General features: G+C 41.0%; 1 protein-coding gene across 2 annotated transcripts in view; it reads left to right on the forward strand.

Annotated features, from left to right (window-relative positions):
- Positions 1-25,900, forward strand: part of TMEM131 (transmembrane protein 131) — a 180,892-nt gene that overhangs the window by 87,867 nt on the left and 67,125 nt on the right. For both annotated transcript variants that reach the window (XM_086328103.1, XM_086328105.1), the window contains exon 5: positions 15,265-15,388. In XM_086328103.1, the coding sequence (XP_086184229.1) occupies positions 15,265-15,388 (124 nt within the window). The remainder of the gene's footprint in view (positions 1-15,264; positions 15,389-25,900) is intronic.

Raw genomic sequence — 25,900 nt, forward strand, 5'->3', positions numbered from 1 at the left:
CTCTGTCCATGAGGGTTCTCCAGGCAAGATACTGGAGTGGGTTGCCATGCCCTACTCCAGGGGATCTTCCCAACCCAGGTCTTCCACACACTGCAGGCATATTCTTTACCACCTGAGCCACCAGGAAAGCTCATTATTGGTATTCTAAGAAAATGAACAATAATTACAGAGTGCCGTAATTCCTCTATTTTGGTCAGCTGCAGTGCTGTAGTTGTTTGGTTTGAAGTGACAGAAATCTAACTGCAAAGAGTTGAGGCAAAGATGAGGATATACTAGAAGGAATTCCAAGGACCATTTGTAGAAAGTTTAGAGTCGCGGTGGGATCTGGAAACAACAGGATGCACGTTATCCAGTACCCAGACCCTTCTCCCTGTCTCTTATCTCCCCTCGCTTGCTGTCGGCTGCTTCTGTCTCACCGCCCGTATCTTTTTCCTACAATGATGGGAACAAATCGACTGACTGCACTTCAGACCCACATTCTTGTAGCCTCCGCCCATCAGGGAATAATAAAGCTGCTTTTACTTTAGTTTGAAAAATCTCAGAGTAGAACAGTCAACACCCTGGCACAGGTGAAGTAGCCACCCCACCCTACCCCTCAGACAAGGACAGTGTTTGGTAGTGAATGTATCTTCCACATTGTGGAAGTGGATGACACCTTCCACAGTGGGGGTGTCTCTGTAATTATCAGGGTTTCACTCAGAGAAAGAGTAGTCCACTGTGGGCAGCAGCTCCAGCTGAAGTCCATACAACTTCCCTGGCCTGGAGGACCGCTGATGGCCTTCTAAAGCATGCCTTCCCCAGCCTGCCTAGCAGAGGCAGGAACTGCCCCCCTCCCTGCTTCTGTGCTCTTGTGTTCACTCCACTGAGCTGGGTTGGATCCCCACCCCAAAGCTGGTTTAGTGTCAAGGCTAATCCACCAGGTGGCTCAGTGGTAAAGAATCCGCCTGCTAATGCAAAAGACATGGGTTCCATCCCTAGTTTGGAAAGATCCCCTGGAGGAGGAAATGGCAACCCACTCTAGTAATCCTGATAGAGAATTCCATGGACAGAGGAGCCTCACAGACTACCATCCTTGGGGTTGTGAAAAGTTGGATACAACTTAGCGACTGAGCATGCAGTAAAACTTTATGGGGAGAGCAGGGTAGGCTCCCAAGATCTGAAAAATGGCTTGAGAGAGCAGAGAAAGGAGACTGGCTTGAATCCTGTGGTTAGGGGGTGAGGCTGGGTGGACTTACATGGTCTGAATTTCTCAATAGATCCAAGAGAGAAACTATACAGGCTTTCCTTTAGGCTTACCCAGATGTGGGGCATAAGGTGAAGGGACACTGTGGGGCTTGAAAGCTATTTGTAATCAGGCATCAAAACTAGAGTTGAATTCTTCATTATACTTGACATCCTCTACTGCTGCTGCTGCTGCTGCTGCTGCTGCTAAGTTGCTTCAGTCGTGTCCAACTCTGTGCGACCCCATAGACGGCAGCCCATCAGCTCCCCCGTCCCCTGGGATTCTCCAGGCAAGAACACTGGAGTGGGTTGCCATTTCCTTCTCCAATGCATGAAAGTGAAAAGTGAAAGTGAAGTCGCTCAGTCGTGTCCGACTCTTCTCGACCCCGTGGACTGCAGCCTCCCAGGCTCCTCCATCCATGGGATTTTCCAGGCAAGAGTACTGGAGTGGGGTGCCATCGACATCCTCTACTAACTTCTGTCAAAGCGTTAGTTGTTGTTCTAATAGTTTCTTTTGATGTCTGTTCTCCTCCCAGACCAGACTATCAAGATGAATTTGTTGTTGACCAGTTGCTAAGTTGTATCTGACTCTTTGTGACCCCATGGGACTATAACCTGCCAGGCTTCTCTGTCCTCCACTATCTCCCAGAGTTTGCTCGAATCCGTGATACACACTATTTAGCTGTTTAGCCTGTATTTCATACTTAATATATGCCATACATTATCTTCAAGTCCAACAAGATTGTCTGCTGATTTCTTCTGCTACAGTTAAATTTGTTTTGTTTTTAAGTGATTTGCTGGACTTCAGTAAACATTTGCTATACCTTTTCTTCTTGATCCAACTATGTGCAGATTTAATTAATGCCCATGCTGTAAATGTTTCATTAGCTTCATATGTCTGAGTAATTTTAAGACTTGAGAAGTACCCTTAACCGAACATTTTATTTTTTTTCCAGAAATTGTTAAGTAATCAGAAATCATTGCTCACTATACTGTACTTTTACTTATGCACTGAAGTTTTTGCCTTATGTTTTCTGTGAACTGTTTCTACTGCTTGCAGTCATTTTTGCTAAACCAGAAGTCACTCTTCATTTTAAAACACCCTTTATGGTATCTGGAAGAACTTTTCAATTGGATGAAATTTACCACTCCAGGTTGTCAACAAGGGTTTCCAAGATGGTTTCCCGTCCTTCAGCAAAGACACAACTCTAGTTCTGCGGCTGCTGCCTAAACCTCCATGGCCTGAGTCCTCTCATTACCCTGTTCATCCCTACTGTCTGCTAGGTCTTCGATGTTTGATCAAATTAACTTTCTTCAAAAGTAGGCTCTCTTTGTTTTCATACATTTTGTTTAAATGTATTCTTTAATTCTGCCTTTTTTCCCTTTCCCTTACCTTTCTCTCCCCTTCTTTTCTTTCCCCTTTTACTTCTCTGTAACAGTTAGCCTAGAGAAATCTTGGACATGACCACCCTCGCCTTTACTCACTCCCCTAGTTACGTATGCCAGTGCTGGTAAATATTTTTCTGTTTCCGTAACAACTCCTTTTTTTCAAACATTTACTGTAGTTTTAAAAGATTCTTTGGGTGAGGACTTGTTTCATTGAATTCTTTGGTTTATGTAATTAAGTGCAGAAAATCTTGGTTTCAAGTCTTAAGTTTAAAGGAGAGACTTAATGGCTTTCTAAAAAAGTGTTAATTGAATAAACTTGCTATGGAGGTCTTTACTGTCAAGTTAAAGTCAGTTTATGAGAGCCATTTCTCCCTAATCACTTTCTAGTATTCCCAGAAAATCAGGTAGGCCATCTCTTCTAAAGGGCTGTTTGGTGCTTTTTAGCTTTCCAGTTTCCCACTGTTCTGCCAACACCCCAGTTCAGCTTGAGGGTGCTGTGCTCAGACGCTCAGTCGTGTCCAACTGTTTGTGATCTCATAGACTGTAGCCTACCAGGCTCCTCTCTCCCTGGGATTCTCTCAGCAAGAATACTGGAATGCATTGCCATTTACTCCTCCAAGGGATCTTCCTGACCCAGGGATCAAATCTGCATCTCTTACATCTCCACTGGCAGGCAGATTCTTTACCAGATGTGCTTGAGACAATGGTTGGGTTTTGTGGTAGTTGAGTGGTACCGAGTACTGCGTATTGATTTGGCGCAACTTCCTGCCAGAAGGGATGTTAATAGACCTCTCTGTCACTGCCATTCATAAAGTTTGTCTGAGGGCAGCTGCTCAGCCATCTCTTCAGCTGTTCTGTGGCATTGCATTGTCATCTTTCTGTGGCTAGAAAAATTGCCATTGACCACAAAATTGCAGCTAACTTTCCAAGCTCGTCTCTAATTCATGAGTGCTTCTTCCTAATTCTTTCGGGTCTCAGACTCTTGTAAAATATGGGCAGTTAGTCAGAAGCTCTGCCCTGTCAGCCCAGAGAACAGCTGTATAATCAGCTTGATTTATCTCTAAATAATTCACAGTAACCCTCTTGGCCCTACTTTGAAGCAGCTGATAATGGAAACAAGCAGGACCAGCACTAGCAGAGCTTTGAAAATCTTCGTCTTATTTTCACGTCTTACCTGTCTGGCCAAGCAGTTGCACGTGACGTTGTGACAGGAGGAGTCTAAGGTGGCTTCCAGGTTCCTAGTCCCTAAGGAGCACATACACCTCCTCCCAATCATATTCAAGCAAACACTAACCTAGACGTTGCTGTAAAGAATTTTGAAAGTGTAATTGAAGTCCGAAATCAGTTGACCTTTAGGATTGGGGAGGTAATCTGGGTACTTGACCTTATCACACAAGCCCTCTAAATCTGGCTGTAGCAATCAGAGACAGAAAGAAATGTCAGAGGTTTGAAGCTTGAGAGGTATTTGATGCAAGGGAGTTTCCTTGTGTTGGTTTTGAAAATGAAGCGGCCATATGGCCAGACACTGAGAGCAACCCAAACTTTGCCAACAACCTGCATGAACTTCGAGCTTTGATGCCCGAGACCCCAAGCAGATCAGCCTGTCGTGCTCTGCCTCGACCTGTGCCTGACAGAGTTGTCAGATGATAAATGGGTGTCACTTTCACCCTCTCAGTTTGTGGTACTTCGTTAGGCAACATAAAAAACGGAGGTCTTACTTGACAGTAAAGACCTCCATAGCAAGTTTATTTATTTATTTACAAGTAAATTTGTATTAGTACTTGACCATAGTTTTCCACGGTTTTAGTGTGGCCTCTCTCCTTAGTCTCCTACTTTATCGAGGAAGCTGAGGTGAGGGAGAGACAGGGAGGGCTGTTTGTATGAGCTCTGTAGGCAGGTCCATCCAAGGAGTACGGCCTCTGCTTCCATGATGTGGACCTGTAGCTGCAGAAAGCCTGCTCCCATGAGATGTGTGACTGGAATAGCCTGCTGACATACTCCGGATGTCTCTGAGCAGCATAGGAGATGACCCTTCTCCCCTGAGCAAGGGTTCATTTCTGGAGGGTGTGGCCCAGGGCCTCCCCTCTTTGATCGCTAGAAAAAGAGCACAGCCAACTTCAGCAGCACTGTAAAGCAAGCTTTCTGACCCACCCCCACTTACAGTCTCCTGGCATCTCTAGGCTTGTTTCCTTACCCACATCCTCTCCTGTAGCTGGCCATCTTCAGTCCAGTCTTCTTCAAGGATCCTCCAGATTACCTGTCTGTCTGACACCATGTCTTTTTCATCTAAACTGAGACTGATTGCACTGACATCACGGGAGGAAAAACATTAAGAACAAATTCATAGAAGAAACACTGGTTACCAAGTAGTGTATAAAATATTTGAATTTTAAGAGCATATCTGTTGAAAGGGCTTCCCTGATGGCTCAGACGGTAAAGAATCTGCCTTCAGTGCAGGAGACCGAGGTTCAGTCCCTGGTTTGGAAAAGTCCCCTGGAGAAGGAAATAGCTACTCACTCCAGTATTGCCTGGAAAATCCCATGAATAGAGGAGCTTGGAGGGCTACAGTCCATGGAATCACAGAGTTGGACATGATTGAGCGACTAACACACACACAAACACATTTGCTGAAAAAAGCATAATTGGTGAACTTACAGGGTGTAAGGAGGACATGTTTATTTCTCTGTATTTTCATTTCACTTACATGTGTGCATAAGGCTTGAGGAAGAAGAGTTTTCCCTTCCATGTTGTCTTTGTAAAGCTTCTCCTTGTCGCAACAAGGCCAAAGTTTGAAATCCCAGCTGGATCTGTACCTGCTTTTATTTTGTGGTTCTGTGACCCCTGCCTGAGATCAGTGAGCCTGTTGGTTAAGAGGTCTGGTTCCTGAGGCAGGCGGAAGCCCACGCACTGGGGATCCTCAGGACACTTGGCCTCCTGCTTCCTTACCATAATGCATTGTTCCAGACCTGCCTCTGGGTGCCCTCCATCCCTGCCTCAGGAACAAACCTTGGTTCATCTTTGGATCTTTCCCTCATGGCTGAGATTTAAACTACAGAAAGATTTAGGGCCTCATGATGGCTGAGAGTCCCTTGGACTGCAAGGAGATCCAGCCAGTCCATTCTAAAGGAGATCAGCCCTGGGATTTCTTTGGAAGGAATGATGCTAAAGCTGAAACTCCAGTACTTTGGCCACCTCATGCAAAGAGTTGACTCATTGGAAAAGACTCTGAGGCTGGGAGGGACTGGGGGCATGAGGAGAAGGGGACGACAAAGGATGAGATGGCTGGATGGCATCACTGACTCTATGGACGTGAGTCTGAGTGAACTCCAGGAGTTGGTGATGGACAGGGAGGCCTGGCGTGCTGTGATTCATGGGGTCGCAAAGAGTTGGACACAACTGAGCGACTGATCTGATCTGATGGCTGGGCTATAAGCCATGGAGCAGTTCTGGACCAGGTTTCTGCTTCCCTGCAAAGCAGGAAACTCTTCTGTGGGAACCCACCTCTCAAGGGCCATCTGTGGGCACAGCCTCCTAGGGACTGCTAATGGAGTGCGTCTTCTCTACAGCCTTCCCACTTTGGGCAAGAGCTGGCAGCATGTGCAGTGCTGAGCTCTGAGAGTGGGGAGTATATCTAGGTTTAAGCTTTAGAGACACCAGAAGGCATTTAACATCAACAGCAACAAAACTTCATGTCAGCATTATAAAGAAATTCTCAATGGTGTGTTAAATGAAAAGCAGCACAAATCATCATCAGACCCTTAGAAACTGTGTTAAATGTTGACAAAAGACAGTGAAGAGTTCTTATTTATATAATTTGTGGACCATATGCATATGAACCTGACTTTTTAGGGTAGTATGGGAAGATTATTTACCATTGAGCCACCAGCAAAGCCCTAATATGGAAAGAAGGTGGTGTTCTCCCATCCTGGAAAAGGCAAAATGTGTACAACAGTCCGAGTCAGCTGTAGATGATGCTGCAGAAGAAATGAATAAAGTGGTGGTATGTTACATTTGATGTTAGTTTCAGTGATACAGAATATGAGAATAAGTGAAATGTGACTTAACGTACAACTTTAGATGTTGTGGTGTCTTCTTCATCACTGCTGATATTGATATTATGTCTTCTCTTTTTTCTTTCTTAGTTTTGCCAAGTAAGTTGATAATTTATTAGTCTACCCCCAAAATTGTAATTTTTGACTTCATATATCATCTCTATTTTATGTGTTTTACTTCATTGATTTCCACTCTTATTTCTATTATTTCTTTTCTTCAACTTTCTGTTGTTTAATTTGCTATTTTTCTAATGACATGGATGCTTAGCTCATTTATTTTCAGGCTTTCTTCTTTTTAAATATGTATATTTACACATAAGAATTTTCCTTTAAGCACAACTTGAACTGTATACCACAGAATTTTAATAGTTAATTTCTTCATTTTGATTCATTTGCAAGTGGTTTTTAATTTTCATTCAGACTTCATCTTTGATCCATGAGTTGCTTACACATGTTGCTCTGTTTATTTGTAGAGAACCTGTTTATCTGATTTCTAGTTTAATTGGGCCAGGACTAGAAAATTCTGCATGTAAAGAATTATGGGGGCTTCCTTGGCTCAGTGGTAAAAAGAATTTGCCTGCCAATGCAGGAAACTTGGGTTTGATGCCTGGTCTGGGAAGATCCCACATGCTGCAGAGCAGCTATTGACCCTGTGCTCTAGAGCCTGGGAGCCGCAACTAGTGAGCCCATGCGCCCTAGAGTCCATGCTCTGCAACAAACCACCGCAGTGAGAAGCCTGCACAGCAGTGAAGACCAGGCACAACCAAAGATAAATGAAAATTATTTTTTTTTTAAATTACGGGGCAGTCCTAAGATGGCGGAGGAATAGGACAGGGAGACCACTTTCTCCCCCCCCAATTCATCAAAAGAACATTTAAACGCTGAGTAAATTCCACAAAACAACTTCTGAATGTCGGCAGAGGACATCAGGCACCCAGAAAAGCAGCCCATTGTCTTCGAAAGGAGGTAGGAAAAAATATAAAAGACAAAAAAAGAGACAAAAGAGGTAGGGATGGAGCTCCGTCCCGGGAAGGGAGTCTTAAAATGAGAGAAGTTTCCAAACACCAGGAAACACTCTCACTGCCGAGTCTGTGGCGAGCCTTGGAAGCACAGAGGGCAACATAACAGGGAGGAAAAATAAATAAATAATTAAAACCCACAGATTACCAGCCCAAGGAGAAGCAGCGCAGACGCCTGTACCCGCCACTAGCAAGCGGGGGCTGGGCAGGGAGGCACGGGCTACATTGCTTACAGTAAGGACAGAGCCTGAATGTCCCAAGGGCAATCTGAGCGAACTGACTTCGGCTAGCAAACCAGACTGTGGGATAGCTACCACGCACAAAGCCCTAAGACACCGCCAGGCCCTCTCACAGAACAAAGGACTGAACAGAGGTAGCCAGCTGCAGACCATCCCCTTCTGGTGACAGGCAGCCAGAGCCGGAAGGGGGCAATCGCAGCCCCAGAGAGACATTATCTACCAAACTGCAAGCAGGCTTCTTTGCTAAGACTTGTTGGAGTTCTGGACATCCGCCTGCAAAGGTGCGCCGGTTGTACACCCAGAAAACCGAGCGCAGGGACGGGGGAGACGATAAGTCACAGCGACCACGCTCACCAAACACCTCATCACCTGAGCTGCTCAGACCTGGGAAGGGCACAAAACACAGGCCCGACTGAGTCTGCGCCTCTGAGGACTACCCGAGTGCCTGAACCTGAGCAGCTTAGACCTGGGAGGTACATGCAGCCCAGGGCCGGCCTTGGACGGTTCCGGAGCAACCTAGAGCCTTGGAGCAACCTAGAGCCTAGAGCCTGAGCAGTGTGGGCAGGGAGGGCGCACGCACCATGAGCGGGCAGACCCAGTGTGGCTGAGGCACTGCGAGCACACGCCAGTGTTACTTGTTTGCAGCGTCCCTCCCTCCCCACAGCACAACTGAACAAGTGAGCCTAAAAAAGTGTGCACCACCGCCCCCTTTTGTCAGGGCAGAAATCAGACACTGAAGAGACCAGCAAACAGAAGAAGCTAAAACAGAGGGAACCGCCTTGGAAGTGACAGGTGCAATAGATTAAAACCCTGTCGTTTGTACTGACTACATGGGAAGGGGCCTATAGATTTTGAGAAATATAAGCTGGACCAAGGAACTATCCAAAAATGAACTGACCCCCACACTGCCCACAACACCACCAGAGGAAGTCCTAGATATATTTTTACTATTTTTATGATCATTCTTTTTTTTTTCTTTTAATTTTTTTAAATTTTTAAGTCCTCTATTACTCTTTAATTTTCATTTTTATAACCTACTATTACTTTGCAAAAAAAAAAAGACCCAATTTTTTTAAAGCAAACTTCATATATATATATATTTTTATATAATTTTTGTTGACTTTTTTTTTCTTCTTTTCTTTAATATTGTATTTTTGAAAATCCACCCTCTACTCTAGATTTTAAATCTTTGCTTTTTGGTATTTGTTATCAATTTTGTACCTTTAAGTACCCAATCTTCAATACCCATTTTTACTTGCAAGATTACTGGCTTGACTGCTCTCTCCCCCTTTGGACTCTGCTTTTTCTCCACCAGGTCGCCTCTGTCTCCTCCCTCCCCCTTCTCTTCTCTGCCCAACTCTGTGAATCTGTGTGTGTTCCTGACGGTGGAGAGCACTTAGGGAACTGATTACTGGCTGGATCTGTCTCTCTCCTTTTGATTCCCCCCTTTATATTCCTGGCCGCTTCTGTCTCCTTCCTCCCTCTTCTCTTCTCTGTATAACTCCGTGAACATCTCTGAGCAGTCCAGACTGTGGAGTGCACATAAGGAAGTGATTACTGGCTAGCTTGCTCTCTCCTCTTTTGATTCCACCTCATCTCATTTGGGTCACCTCTAACTCCCTCCTCCCTCTTCTCTTCACTTAACTCTGTGAACCTCTCTGGGTGTCCCTCACTGTGGAGAAACTTTTCATCTTTAACCTAGATGTTTTATCAACGGTGCTGTATAGAAGAAGTCTTGAGACTACCATAAAATTAAGACTGAAAACCAGAAGCAGGAGGCTTAAGTCCAAATCCTGAGAACACCAGAGAACTCCTGACTCCAGGGAACATTAATCGACAGGAGCTCATCAAACACCTCCATACCTACACTGAAACCAAGCACCACCCAAGGGCCAACAAGTTCCAGAGCAAGATATACCACGCAAATTCTCCAGCAACACAGGAACACAGCCCTGAGCTTCAATATACAGGCTGCCCAAAGTTACTCCAAACCCATTGACATCTCATAATTTACTGGACACTTTATTGCACTCCAGAGAGAAGAAATCCAGCTCCACCCACCAGAACACCAACACAAGCTTCCCTAACCCAGAAACCTTGACAAGCCACCCATACAACCCCACGCACAGCGAGGAAACTCCACAATAAAGAGAACTCCACAAACTGCCAGAATACAGAAAGCCACCCCAAACTCAGCAATGTAAACAAGGTGAAGAGACAGAGGAATACCCAGCAGGTAAATGAACAGGATAAATGCCCACCAAACCAAACAAAAGAGGAAGAGATAGGGAATATACCCGATAAAGAATTCCGAATAATGATAGTGAAAATGATCCAAAATCTTGAAATCAAAATGGAATCACAGATAAATAGCCTGGAGACAAGAATTGAGAAAATGTAAGAAAGGTTTAACGAGGACCTAGAAGAAATAAAACAGAGTCAGTATATAATGAATAATGCAATAAATGAGATCAAAAACACTCTGGAGGCAACAAATAGTAGAATAACGGAGGCAGAAGATAGGATTAGTGAACTAGAAGATAGAATGGTAGAAATAAATGAATCAGAGAAGAAAAAAGAAAAACGAATTAAAAGAAATGAGGACAATCTCAGAGACCTCCAGGACAATATTAAATGCCCCAACATTCGAATCATAGGAGTCCCAGAAGAAGAAGACAAAAAGAAAGACCATGAGAAAATACTTGAGGAGATAATAGTTGAAAACTTCCCTAAAATGGGGAAGGAAATAATCACCCAAGTCCAAGAAACCCAGAGAGTCCCAAACAGGATAAACCCAAGGTGAAACACCCCAAGACACATATTAATCAAATTAACAAAGATCAAAAAATCATAATCATAAAAAACTGCATTTTATATAAATAGTCTAAACACACCAGTTAAAAGACCAAGATTGTCATATGAAAAAAGCAAGACAAAACTAAACACGTGACAGAAATCCAAAATACAGGAAGCAAAATTGACAGAACTAAAGGGGAAAACAGACAATTGAGTAGTAATAGTTGGGGACTTAGATACCCCACTTTTGCTATGGCATTTGGAAAGAAGTAAACTATATATTTTTAGATATTATCTTCTTATACATACAAATTCTAAGTAGTCCACTTTTTTAAAATACAGAATAAATGAATTTAGGGAGGTTGTAGGATATCAGATCAATAGGTTGTTACTGTTCTGTTGCTAAGTCATGTCCGACTCTTTGCAACCCCATGGACTGGAGAACACCAGGCTTCTCTGTCCTCAGCTGTCTCTCAGAGATTGCTCAAATTCATGTCCTTTGAGTCAGTGATGCTACTGAACCATCTCATTCTCTGCCACTCCCTTCTCCTTTTGCCTTCCATCTTTCCCAGCATCAGAGTCTTCTCTAGTGAGTCAGGTCTTCACATCAGGTGGCCAAAGTGTTGGAGCTTCAGCAACAGTCCTTCCAAATGAATATTCAGTGTTGATTTCCTTTAGAATTGTCTGGTTTGATTTCCTTGCAGTCCAAGGGACTCTCAGGAGTCTTCTCCAGCACCACAGTTCTAAAGTATCCATGTTTTGACTCTGCCTTCTTTATGGTCCAACTCTCACATGCCTACATGACTACTGGAAAAACCATAGCTTTGACTATACAAACATTTGCTGGCAAAGTGATGTCTCTACTTTTTAACACACAGTCTAGATTTGTCATAGCATTCCTTCCAACGAGCAGGCATCCTTCAGTTTCATGGCTGCGGTCACCATCTGCAGTGATTCTGGAGCCCAAGCAAAGAGAATCTGTTACTGCTTGCATTTTTCCCCCTTCAGTGATAAGACTGGATGTCATAATCTTCGTTTTTTTCAATGTTGAGTTTCACACCAGCTTTTCCACTCTCCTCTTCCACATTCATCAAGAATCTCTTTAGTTCCTCTTCACTTTCTGCCATTAGAGTGGTATCATCTGCATGTCTGAGGTTGTTGGTATTTCTCCCAGAAATCTTGATTCCAGCTTCTGATTCATCCAGCCCAGCATTTCGTCTGATGTACTCTGCACAGAAGTTAAATAAGCAGGGTGACAACATACAGCTTGGTCGTACTCCTTTGCCAGTTTTGAACCAGACTATGAACCAGACCGTTGTTCCGTGTCTGGTTCTAACTATTGCTTCTTGAACTGCATACAGGTTTCATCAGGAGACAGGTAAGATGTTTCGGTACTCCCATCTCTAAGAATTTTCTGCCGTTTGTTGTGACCCACACAGTCAAAGGCTTTAGTGTAATCAATGAAGCAGAAGTATATGTTTTTTTCTGGAATGCTCTTGCTTTCTCCATGATTCAGTGAATATTGGTAATTTGATCTCTGGTTTTTCTGCCTCTTCGAAAGCCAGCTGAAACATCTGAAAGCTGAAACATCTGAAAGTTCTCAGTTCACATACTGTTGAAGCCTAGCTTAAAGGATGTTGAGCTAGCATGTACAATGAGTGCAATTGTATGATAGTTTGAACATTGTGGCTCAGTGGTAAAGAATACTCCTGCCAATGCAGGAGACATGGGTTTACTCTCTGGGTTAGGAAGATCCCCTGGAAATCCAGTGTTCTTGTCTGTGAAATCCTATGAACAGAGGAGCCTGGCAAGCTACAGTCTGTGGGGTCTCAAGAGTCAGACACAACTTAGCAACTAAACATCAGATACAGAAATATTTTATTTCTATATACTAACAGTGAAGAGTCTTAAAATTAAGACAGTTTCATTTATAATAGCATCAAAAATAATAAAATATTTAATACTTATATACAAACTTAACAAAAGTAATACTATAAACTAAAAATGACAAATCATTATCAAAAGAAATTGAAGAACTAAGTATATAGAATCTGTCCCATACTCATAAATCAGAAAACACAAATGAGAATGGCAGTACTCCCTAAATTGATCTGTGGATTCAACACAGTCCCCATCAAAATCACAATTTACTTTTTTGCAGAAATTGGCAAGCTGGTCTTAAAATTCACATGGAAATAAAAAGGATCCAGAATAGCCAGTCTCAGTGTTTTAAAAGGAGACCAGCATTGGAAGACTGACAGTTCCCAATATCAAAAACTTTCTACAAAGCTTTAGTAATCAAGTAACTCTGCAGTGTGGATAAGTGGGGAAGAATTTATATTCCAGAAATAGAACTTTACATGTATTGTAAATTGATTTTGACAAGGGTGCCAAGACTGTTAAATGGAGAAAGAATAATCTTTGCAACAGATGGTGATGCTAAGACAGCTAGATATCCACATGTAAAAGAATTAAGTTGGATCTCTACCTCATACCCTACACAAAAATTAATACAAAGTGTGTCATAGAACTAAATGTAAATGTAACAAAGCTAAGTTATAAAACCTTACAGGAAAACAGTGGAATATATCTCCATTTTTGCAGTGGTTTTTGTGCAGTGGTTTCTTAGATATAGCTCTAAAAGTAAAAGTGACCAAAAAACATATACAAATTGGATTACATAAAAATTAAAAACTTTTGTGCTGCAAATGACACCATCAAGAAAATGAAAAGATAGCCCACAGAATGGAAGCAAATATTTGCAAATATCTCCTAAGAAACTTACATCCATCATGTATGAAGAATTCTTACAGCTTTTTAAATTTTACTGTGTGCATAAGTGCAGGGTTTCCTCATCTCTCCTTGTTGACATTTCATAATCAATCAATTTCTTTTTTAAAATTTTGGGTTTTACCCATTTTTTGTCCATATTCTTCAGATATTCCTACACTCTATTTTCCAAATATTGCCACTTCTAGTTATGCCCTACATATCTGTTTTTCTTTTTATTTTTATAGCTCTGTCTTTTAAAATGTTCTAAATATGTATTCTTTCTTGCTGAATTCTGAGCTAAATTGTCAATCTTATCTTGTCAGTCATGAAGAGATTTTGTCTCCCTAGCCAATCTGTTACCTATGTTTATTGCTAATATTTTCTCTCATTTTTCTATATGATTATCTCATTTTGCTAGTATCTTGCCATATCGCTCTACATATACTCCATTATGCTTATTTTTAATTCTTGGTTTAACTTTTCCAGCTTCAGGAGTGCACTATTCCATATATAAAGCAATTCTAGCTCTGCCAGCTACTTAAAATTTGCAGTTTATACAGATGAAATAAAATTTCAGCAAACATAGGACAAAATGATTGTATAAGAGGATCTTGTAAAAGTGTAATTGAATTAGAACATGAGGGTTTTGTTTCGCACAGAAGGTAGGCAGGAAAGCAGAGCAGAGACGTTGGTAAAGGTGTGGGGGTCGAACACGGAGCCAGCCTGGCCCAAGCGGCAGAGACGTGGGGAGCCACGGTTCAGGCTGACGCCAGGTGACAGGGACTTTCATAACCCTGAGGTAAAGATGGGGGAAGAGTGGGCAGGCTCTCCCACGCACACTTTCACCACATGCCTGGTTCTGTGCTAGGCTATATGAGGATACACAGTGCGTGTATGACATAACCTTTGTTGTTAGAGTACTGATTATCTTGTTGAGGAAATAAGATAGGTGTCAGATAAGTAGGGAGCACTCTGAAAAATAATTTGTATTACATTATATTATAGAATTCTCTTAAGCTGTCGAGTGAGACAGCCTGTACAAACGTGATTAGCAATGGAAGAGGACCGCATACTGAGGAGGGTTCACTTTCAAGACAAACTATACCTTGGATCCTGAGGAGAACATTAAAGAAATCTGTGGATATCAGATCTTGAGTGCGTGCTTTTTATTGTTAGAGCAGGGACCAGAGCCAAATGCCTTGGATTCAAATGAGGCTCCAAGTGTGCCTTTAGGCATGTTATTATGCTTTCTGGGCCGTAGTGTCCTCGCCTGTAAAATGAAGATAATAGCTCCTAACTCATGAGGCAGATCTACTCACATACCTTTGCCACTAAAGTTTGCCTTCTAAATTGAAGAGCATTTATCAGTGGGAATTTGGGGAGAGAAGGAGAAGATTCAGAATTAGAGAGGCAGGTAGTGTTGCAGGAAGAAAGGGATCTGACCATTTGGTTCCTTGCCTGCTTCCTCCTAGACTGTAAGCTTTATCTGAGTGGAGACTTGCCCCCTTACCTCCCAGTACCTGACTCAGTGTGGGACATACACTTGGCACTCAGAAATTTTATTTGCTGAATAGCTAATGAATGCATTTTATGTGTAACTTTAGATATAAATCAGTGTAATAAGTCTGTATATTTGGGTATTTTGTATATATATTGGGTATATTGGTATATTTGTCTAAATAATTTTGATGATTAATTTTTTAACAAGCAGAAATTAACTGTAGCACTTTAAATTGCCTTTGAATATTTGTGACCATTTTCTTTTTGTTTTTACAGACCAGTTGGAATGCCAAAAATGGAAAAAGTTTACTTACATAATCCTAGTTCTGAAGAAACTATTACTTTAGTATCAATATCTGCTACCACATCACATTTTCATGCATCATTTTTTCAAAATAGGGTAAGTTTCTCCACTACATTTGACGTTTCTTGAGTTTGAAAGTCTAGATGTTTTTATTTATCTTATTGTAACTAAAATCTAATTTGAATGTTCCATATTTATTCTGGACTTCAGTTTGCCCCATTTCCTGAAAATTACCACTTCTGCTCTTCAGCACACATTGGTTTTCTTAACATGAAACAGCCTGACAAATCAGCTTTGAAACTTAAGCACGCTGGAAAATGCAGTATTGACGTCTTCAGTTGGTTTTCCTTTCCTTCCTAATAATAGGTAAATCCTCAGCGCTGTGTTGGTTCTCTTTTTGTGAGTAATAAAGCACCAGAAACACCCACCCATTAGCTTGTGGTTCTGTAAGTCACCTTTCAGTGGGTTCTTTGCTCCAGCTTTAGTAAGGTTTTAATTAAGATGTCAGCTGGGCTGAGTCCTTGACTTGAGACTCGGGAAATCCACTTCCAGATTCATTCACACTGTCAGCAGACGTCAGTTCCCTGTGCTTGTAGGACTGAGGTTTCATTGCTGGCTGTTGGCCAGAGACCTTTCCCGGTTCCCTGAGGCACCCACTCTCCTCGTCACCATCTTCAAACCAGCGCTTGTGTGTCACATCTTGCTCATGCTCCAGAAATCTTTGGCTTCCTCTTCCACCACCAGTGGAGAAAACTCTGCTTTCATCATGTCATTAGGTCAAGACCACCTGGCAGTCTCCTTATTTTATTAACTTAGAGTGAGCTGACTGATAATCTCATTGTATCTGCAGAATCCTTTTTATCAAATAATGCAAATCACAGGTGTGACATCTCCCCACATCCACAGTCACAAAGTGAGGGCAGGAAATTTGGGGGCCTGTTTAGAATCCTACACACGCATCCTCTAAAATTTTACTTATAATCATTTTTATAGATACTGTGCAAACTTGTTTCTATAAAAAAAACCTTGACAAAAAATTGATCTGAATAAATTTTGAATTTGAGAGAATGCATTAAGCTTTAATACGTAGACTTCCAAAATAATTACCTAAATAGCAAATATCAGAGGAAAGTAAATTAATGAAGTCTAATTTCATCTTCCCAGGATTTTCCCTGACTCCTTTGAAGAGATAAAACTAAATAATTAATTTTTAGTGTATAAATTTTAATCAGTTATTTCAATTTTTGCATTTCTTTCTAAAATCCTATTTCATCACGTTGTCCTTAAGTAGCACCTTCTAGTGTAAAAACAAGGCATATAATCTTGACATTTTTTAAATTGAAAACTATCTTGTAAACAAGGAATGGATAAGTTGGCATATTTTGATGATAAAGTTTTAATTTGCTTATTGTGCTGAGTTGTTCTTTGTTTATTTTTGTAAATATACTGATGGTCTGAGCAGTTGAATCCCAGTGCTAGGAGAAACGTGTGTGTATATTCATTTGGCCTGGTACCCACGTTCCACCAATGAAGAGCTGGACCCTGATGGCTTTGCCTGTCGTCCTGCAGTTAGTGACAGGAATCAGTGTGAAGGTCTAGGTATGCCGCTGGCTTCCCTAGGGATTTGTGTCATAAGAAGCTGTGGTGTGGCTCATGTATGTTAGTCTGTGTATGGAGACACACTTAGGTACAAATGGAATCATCCAGCTTTCAGGCATTGCCAAAGTGTAGAGACATGCTGGGTTAAAAGGCAAAATAGTAAAGTGACATGAAAGCAGTTTAAAAGTAGTTTACAACTACACTACAGATTTTATTTTTATCTTGTTAACTTAATTTGCTAGTTCAAGCAGTGTTTTGTTGTTTCTAAGCATCAAGCTTCATCCTTGTTAAAGGCCAGGGTTTTTACATTTTTAATGTTCCTGTCACAATACACAGCAGCCAAATAGATAGCAGAGTTACAGATAGGTTCTTAAGGGGCCGTGTAGACAGTGCAGACCAAGTGGCCAGCGAGGTGACCTGCAGAGCACACGGCCCATCCAGAGGGACCAGCCCTTACTCCACTCTAGCCACCGGTGGCCACATGGGAATGTAAGCTCATGCACAGTTATGATTTTCCAAGAAGAGTCAGAAGTAGGGACTTGTATATGATAATCTCCTGATATTTACAAATGATAAATGAAGTCAATTTTGAAAGACAATGTAGACCAAAGAAAACTAGTTAAAGGTCACCAATTTGACATTTCTGGACTGGCTCTCCTAGGGACTTATTTCAACACATGAATCTTAGGCAAACAGAATAGTCTCTCTGAAAGTTCTTCAAAAGATAAACTCAATGTGTATGTAGTCAAAGAACAAGTTAAAAGCCAATCTGTGTTTTCCACTGTCAGGAGGTGGAATTAAACAATAAAATTATTTACACCTATCAGAATTTACGTTTAGGTACTCTAGATTTAGCTTGAAAGGAGATAGCCAAAATCTGTGCTGTCTTAAGTTGTTATTTTCTTATTCTTCTTGATTTTCATCTTTATTCCCTACAGTAAGATACTGACTTCAGAAGCTCAAGAAGTGGAAAGGTGGAATTAACTCTTGAGAAGAGGGAACCTTATTTCTCTTCCACTTAATTTTATGCCTATCATTGGAGCCTTTGGGGAAAAATAAAGAGAGTTTCTCATGTCCAAGAGAGCAGGCCCTTTCTATATATTTATCCTAAGTCTAGTTGTCTTGTCATCTTTAGAATTCCTGGTCAGATCATATTTCTTTGAGAATAAAACATTTTCTGTAACTCACTTAGGTTTTTGATTATTAACCAGTATCATACATACATTAACTAACCAGTAGGAAACACAAAAAAGAGTAGTCATTATTTAAAAGGCCAAGTATTACACAACCATTTTTTTTAACCCCATATAAATAATACATATTACCTGGAAGTCAAGAACAAGAGTAATAAAAGGAATGTGGTTGTGTGACAATTTATTTTTCTATATATAACTCCTAATAATTATTTGTGGTTATAATTATGTTGATTAACTGTAATTGTCTAATTATAATTAAAATTACATAATATTAAAACTGCAGTTGAGACCTATTCATCTCCATGTCTAGACCTATTCATCTCCATGGCTAGACTGCATATTGACCATAAAATACATAATGTATGGCTTGTTATAAAGAATACAGATATTTTTAATACTCTGTAATAGTCAAATTTTGATTAAGATAAGATTTGGGTCCCTTATTAGTAAGCAAACAAGAACTATTTTTCCTTGGTCGTATAGAACTTTTTGTTTGATTACCTTTTTGGGTTAATTACAGATTAACTAGGATAACTTTGCTTCAACCCATGGCTAAAATGAAGTTTTTACTCATTTAGTTATGTCCAACCTAGATAGCATATTCAAAAGCAGAGACATTACTTTGCCAACAAAGGTTCGTCTAGTCAAGGCTATGGTTTTTCCTGTGGTCATGTATGAATGTGAGAGTTGGACTGTGAAGAAGGCTGAGCACCGAAGAATTGATGCTTTTGAAGTGTGGTGTTGGAGAAGACTCTTGAGAGTCCCTTGGACTGCAAGGAGATCCAGCCAGTCCATTCTGAAGGAGATCAGCCCTGGGATTTCTTTGGAAGGAATGATGCTAAAGCTGAAACTCCAGTACTTTGGCCACCTCATGCGAAGAGTTGACTCATTGGAAAAGACTCTGATGCTGGGAGGGATTGGGGGCAAGAGGAGAAGGGGACGACAGAGGATGAGATGGCTGGATGGCATCACTGACTCGATGGACGTGGGTCTGAGTGAACTCCGGGAGTTGGTGATGGACAGGGAGGCCTGGCGTGCTGCGATTCATGGGGTCGCAAAGAGTGAGACATGACTGAGCATCTGATCTGATCTGATTTTAGTATGTGTAATAATCTCTTCTCATGGGTTGAAGGTCATTACTGGCAATTAATCATACTTTTTAATTATATATAAAGACCTGGACATTTTTAATTCTATTTCAGCTTAAATTCTGGTATCCATGCATGTTATTGGAAATTGAACAAAATGTGGTAGAGCCAGTAATATGCAAATATTATTATACAGATAATAAAAAGAATCAGATTTGTATCTGTTTGTATGGAATAATATGTTAATATGTAAAAAAAAAGCACATTGTAGAATAGAATACGATGCCATTTTTTATAAAATGTAAAAAATGTTCCCTCAAACAGCATTCATCCCCTTAAACAGCCTGTCTCCAATTTCCCCACCACCCAGAGTCTGATAGCCAACATTCTGCTCTCTGCTTTTATAAGTTCTATGTGTTTAGGTTGCACGGAGAAGTGATTGTTTTTCACTGTCTATCTCACTTAGCATAATGTCCTCACGGCCCTCCATATCACAAATGGCAGGATTTTTTTTTTTGTTATGGCCAAATAATATTCCATGGATATGAATATACAACACAACTTCTTTATCCTTTCGTGTGTTGCCAAACACTTAAGTTGTTCCCGTATCTTAACTATTGTGAATAATGCTGCAGTAAACGTGAAAGTGCATGTATCTCTTGAATATCCTGTTTTCATTTCCTTTGGCTTTATATGCAAGTGGGATTATTGGATTATATGGTGATTCTATTTTTAATTTTTTGAGGATCTCTATACACTCTTGCCTGGAGAATCCCAGGGACGGGGAAGCCTGGTGGACTGCCGTCTATGGGGTCGCACAGAGTTGAACACGACTGAAGCGACTTGGCAGCAGCAGCAGCATACTGTTTTCCATGGTGGCTGAAACAATTTACAGTCTTACCAACAGTATGAAAGGACATCCACATCCTTACCAGGACTTTTCTGTTAATGACAGTTGTGAGCTGATATCTCATTGTTGTTTTGATTTGCATTTCCCTGGTAATCAGTGATATTGAACATCATTACATGTATCTGTTGGCCATTTAGATGTCTTCTTTGGAAAAATGGTGGGTTAGTTCCTCTGTGCATTTTAAAATCAGATTGGTTTTTTGTTATTGAGTTGTGTAAGTTCTTTATATATTGTGGGTATTACCCTTTTATCCATTATCTGGTTTGCACATATTTTTGTTTATTTATTTTCGGCTGTGCTGGTCTTTGTTTCTGCATATGGGCTTTCTCTAGTTGCACCAGGTAGGGGCTGCTCTCTAGTTGTGGTGCACAGGCCTCTCACTGAGATGGCTTTTCTTGTTGCAGAGCACAGGCTCTTGAGTGTTCAGTTCAGTCGCTCAGTCGTGTCCAACTCTTTGCAACCCCATGGACCGCAGCATGCCAGGCCTCCCTGTCCGTCACCAACTCCCAGAGTTTACCCAAACTCGTGTCCATTGAGTCGGTGATGCCATCCAACCATCTCATCTTCTGTCATCCCCTTCTGCTCCTGCCTTCAATCTTTCCCAGCATCAGAGTCTTTTCAAATGAGTCAGTTCTTTGCATGGGTGGCCAAAGTATTGGAGTTTCAGCTTCATCGTCAGTCCTTCCAATGAACACCCAGGACTGATCTCCTTTTGGATGGACTGGTTGGATCTCCTTGCAGTCCAAGGGACTCTCAAGAGTCTTCTCCAACACCACAGTTCAAAAGCATCAATTTTTCTGCACTCAGCTTTCTTTATAGTCCAACTCTCACATCCATACATGACCACTGGAAAAACCATAGCCTTGACTAGATGGACCTTTGTTGGCAAAGTAATGTCTCTGCTTTTGAATATGCTGTCTAGGTTGGTCATAACTTTCCTTCCAAGGATTCAGTGTCTTTTAATTTCCTGGCTGCAGTCAGCATCTGCAGTGATTTTGGAGCCCCAAAAAATAAAACCAGCCACTGTTTCCACTGTTTCGCATCTATTTGCCATGAAGTGATGGGACCGGATGCCATGATCTTAATTTTCGGAATGTTGAGCTTTAAGCCGACTTTTTCACTCTTGTCTTTCACTTTCATCAAGAGGCTCTTCTTCACTTTCTGCCATAAGGGTGGTGTCATCTGCATATCTGAGGTTATTGATATTTCTCCCAGCAATCTTGACTCCAGCTTGTACTTCTTCCAGCCCAGCATTTCTCATGATGTACTCTGCATATAAGTTAAATAAGCAGGGTGACAATATACAGCCTTGACGTACTCCTTTTCCTATTTGGAACCAGTCTGTTGTTCCATGTCCAGTTCTAACTGCTGCTTCCTGACCTGCATACAGGCTTCTCAAGAGGCAGGTCAGGTGGTCTGGTATTCCCACCTCTTTCAGAATTTTCCAGTTGATTGTGATTCACACAGTCAAAGGCTTTGGCATAGTCAATAAAGCTAGAGTGTTCAGGTTTTGGTAATTTGGTGCATTGACTCAGTAGTTGCGACTCATGGACTTTAGAGCATGGGCTCAGTAGTTGTGATATAAGAGTTAATTTGCCCCTTGGCATGTGGAATCTTTCTGGACCAGGGATTGAACCTATGTCCCCTGCATTGGCAAGTGGATTCTTCACCACTGGACCACTAGGGAAGTCCAGTTTGCAAATATTTTTTCCCATTCCATAGGTTGCCTTTTCATTTCATTGATAATTTCTTTTGCTATGTAGAAGCTTTTTAATGCATTCTCTTACTGATTTTTTGCTTTTGTTCCTTCTGCTTTTGATATCATATTGTCATCATTGTACAGACCAGTGTCAAGGAGTTTTTTCCCTATGTTCTTCTAGGAGTTTTATCCCTGTTTTCTTCTAGGAGTTTAGTGGTATGAGGTTATATATTTTAAATCTTTAATCCATTTTGAGTTATTTTGGAGAGTGCTGTAAAATATGGGTCCAGTTTCATTTTTCTATGTGTGGTTATCCAGTTTTCCTAACACCATTTATTAAAGATACAACCTTTCCCTATCGAGTATTCTTGGCTCCCGTGTGAAATATTAAATGAACAGTATATGCAGGGGTTTATTTCTGGACTCTGTTTGTCCGTTGGTCTACATGTCTGCCTTTATGCCAGAACCATACTGTTTTAGTTTCTTTACCTTTAAGGTGTGCTTGGAAAGCAGGAAGTATGATGCCTTCAACTTTGATATTCTTACTATTGTTTTCCATTTCTGTGCAAATTTTAGGATTGTTTATTTCTGTTTAAACTGTCATTGGTTTTGATAAAGATTGCATTGAATCTGTAGATGGGTTTGCTTAGTATGGAACGTTTTAAAATACTAACTTTTCTGAGCCACAAACAAAGGTTATCTTCCCATTTGTTTGTGTCTTACAGTTTCTTTTATCAAGGTCTTACAGTTTTCATCATACAGATCTTTCGCCTCCTTGGATAAATTTATTACTAAGTATTATTTTTGATACTACTATGAATAGAAAAGCTTTTTTTCTTCTTCAAATGTTTCATTATTGGTGTATAGCCTGTACACCAGTATACCAGTACATTGGTTTCTATGTGTTGATTTTATCTCCTGCATCTTTACAGAATTTGTTGGTTAGTTGTAGTAGTTTTTTGTTGAGTCTTCAGGATGTTCTCTATGTAATATTGTATCATCTGCAAATAACAACTTTTTCTCTTATTTTCCACTTCTGATGCCTTTTATTCGTTGTCTTGCCTCAATTGCTTTAACTTAGGCCTTCCAGTACTGTGTTGAATAAGAGTGGGCACCCTTGTCTTGTTTCTGATCTTAAAGAAAAACTCAAATTTTCATCACTGAGTGTGATGTTAGCTTTGGGTGTTTGTATGTGGTCTTGATTATATCAGAGTATGCTTCTTCTGTACTCAGTTGAAGGTTTTTATCATGAGATATATTTTTGTCAAGTACTTTTTTGTTGTGTAGTGGGATTTACTTTGCTGATAATTTTTGAGAATTTCTATGTCTATATTCATCAGGGATATTGTTTATAGTTTTCTTGTAGTGTCCTTGTCTGGCTTTGGTATCAAGGTAATGCTGGCCTCATAAAATGAGTTTGGAAATGTTCCCTTCTCTTAATTTTTGAAGAATTTGAGAAAGACTGGCATCAATTCTTCTTTAAGTATTTGATAGAATTCACCAGAGAAGCCATCTGGTCCTGGAGTTTTCTGTTTGGGGAGGTTTTTGATTACTTATTTGATTTCCTTACTTATTATTGGTCTACTGAGATTTTCTATTTCTTCCTGATTCAGTCTTGGTAGGTTGTGTGTTTCTAGGAATTAATCCACCAGGCTGCTCTCCTCTCTTCCCCCCAACCCAGGAGAGGTCACTGTCTCATGCAGTATTGCCTCAGCATGGGTTGGGGAGTTGGCCCTGGGAAAATTCCTCTTACTGTCTCCACTGCAACCAGGTTCTTTTTTTTTTTTTTTTGCTTCCAGTGGCATGCTGGAATACCTCCTTGGGAAAGGTAGACTCTGCGAGCTGTCTCTTGTCCAGTGGTATCTTCCCAGGTCAGCACTCTGCAGGTTCTTTCCCAGCTGCAACTAGACAGGATGGGGTCGGTTCATTGGTTCCGCAGCCTGTGCAGAAGTCTGTTTGCCTGTTTCCAGGTACACAGGTGGGCAGGATGGCTCCCAGGTCTTCAGGTGTATGGCAACAGATCCCACAAGTCCCACAGAGGCACTTCTGCTGTGGATGGATATCTGATATGTTAAAGGGAACAAAAGGGAGGACTGTCTTACACCACCAGATTTAAATAGGAGGGTCAGGGAAGACTTCATTCAGAAGGTGACAACTGAAGACTGAAGGAGATGTATACAGGGAAGTGGAATATATGGAGGACATTTCATACAGAGGGCTCAGTCAGTGAGGTCTCTGATATGAAAGCATGACTAGTGTGCAGGGGACCATGTGGCTAGACCAGAGTGAGCAGGGGTGAGGAGGGGAGTAAAGGGGTTGTGGGAGGGGACAGACTGTGAAGGGCCTTATACGGTGTAATAAGGATTTGGGCTCTGATCCTGAGTGACATGGGAAGCTATCACAGATTTTGAGCAGCGAAATGAATGATAGCGTTATGTTTTATAAAGGATCACTGTTTATCAGAAATAGAGTCAAGAAGGGCAAGGGGAGAATAAAGGACACTAGTTATCTTGGCTGTTGCAGAATATCAGGGTTATTATTAGTTTTAGATTATTATTATTATAAACTAATATCAGAATATCAAGATTGCTCTAAGCAGAGAAGAAATGAAGAAAGCTGTCAGATTTGGGATGTATTTTGAAGACAGCAGCAGAATTTTCTGAGGTGGGATTGAGAGGAAGTGAAGCATCAAGAGTGACTCCAGAGATTTTGTCTTGAGCAGCTGGGAGGACGGAGTTGCCATCAACTGAGATGGGAAAGGCTGAGAGTAGAGTAGGTTTCAAGAGTGTAGCCAGTGGTTCAGTTTTGGACGGATTAGATTTGGCGTATCTCCTGGACGTCCAGGTGGAGGTGCAAAGTAAGCAATTGATATTTAAGTTTGGTGTGTGAGGGAAAGGACTAGGCTTAAAACAGAAGTGTAGGCAACACTGTAAATCAACTATACTTCAATTAAAAAATTAATTAAAAAAAAAAGTAGCTTTACAGTGATCCCCTCTCCCCCTGCAGCCACTGCTCTCAAAGGAAAAGGAGAAGCATTCACTGGAGGGAGGACTATTCAGAGGCTTTCATTTGTTGGTTTGTTTTCACATTCTGGTTTGAGTTTTTCCAATTAAAATCAAGAAATCTAGGGGAAAAAAAAGACAAAGTGTAGGAGTCACTGGTAAAGATGGGAAGCCCAGACCTAGGTGAGATCACCAAGGGAGCAGGTGGTCAGGGACTGATGTGGTACAAAGATGAATAACTTCACTGCAAATAATTTAAAACTGAAGTTAGCATGCGATGTGCTGCCTTCATTGCCTTTTCCTACTGTTTTCTTTTTTCTTTAGTCATACTAAATTTATTTTAAAGTTTGCCACAAAGGGAACTATAATTTTCCTTCCGAGTATTTCCTTTAGCTCAGCTCACAAATTTTGATATGCTGTGTTTTCATTTCCAGTTGACTGAATGTTTTAAAATTTCCTTTGTGACTACTACTTTAACTGGTGGGTTACTTAGAAATGTATTGTTTCATTTTGAACTGCTTAGGGGTTTACCATATATCTTCCTGTTACTGATTTTTGGCAAGTGTGACCTCCATCAGACTCCAAAGCTTCTATGTACCGTGTTGTGTAGCCCACACTCAACGTTTAGCAATGCATAAAAATTTTAGCTGAATTCATTTTACTGTCTTGAATGCTAACCTCATCTTCTTCCCATTATCTGCCATACTTAATGTTACCATCTCTTCTTGAAGGTGTTTGTCTTTCATTAAATTGGGGGCTGATTGATACACAAGAAAGGTTACCATTTTTCAAATGATTTTTGTTTTTTATAATACAGGAAAGATGCTCTTCCAGCTTTCTGTATCCAAAGCTGTAGACAGAAGTCTCAGTGCCATAGATTTTAGGCTATAATTTGGGGAGCATTTAGAGTACTAGCCACAGAGGCAGAATGAGAGAAGTTAAGGACTTTGCATATTAAAATGCATTCTAAGGCTTCATTGCAGGCAGAACTGCATTCATAGTCTCAGAGACTTCGTGAAGCAGCCCTGTTGTTCTGCTGTAATAAAATTTTTATTTGCAAACCACAGTGACATTCTCAGTTTGCTCAAGGTCAGAGGAGGGGTCTCCTCTCCTC

Source organism: Bos grunniens, chromosome 11 (genome assembly GCF_055505025.1).
Source record: "Bos grunniens cultivar Pamir isolate PY7600 chromosome 11, Bosgru_T2T1.0, whole genome shotgun sequence".
Classification (NCBI taxonomy): domain Eukaryota; kingdom Metazoa; phylum Chordata; class Mammalia; order Artiodactyla; family Bovidae; genus Bos; species Bos grunniens.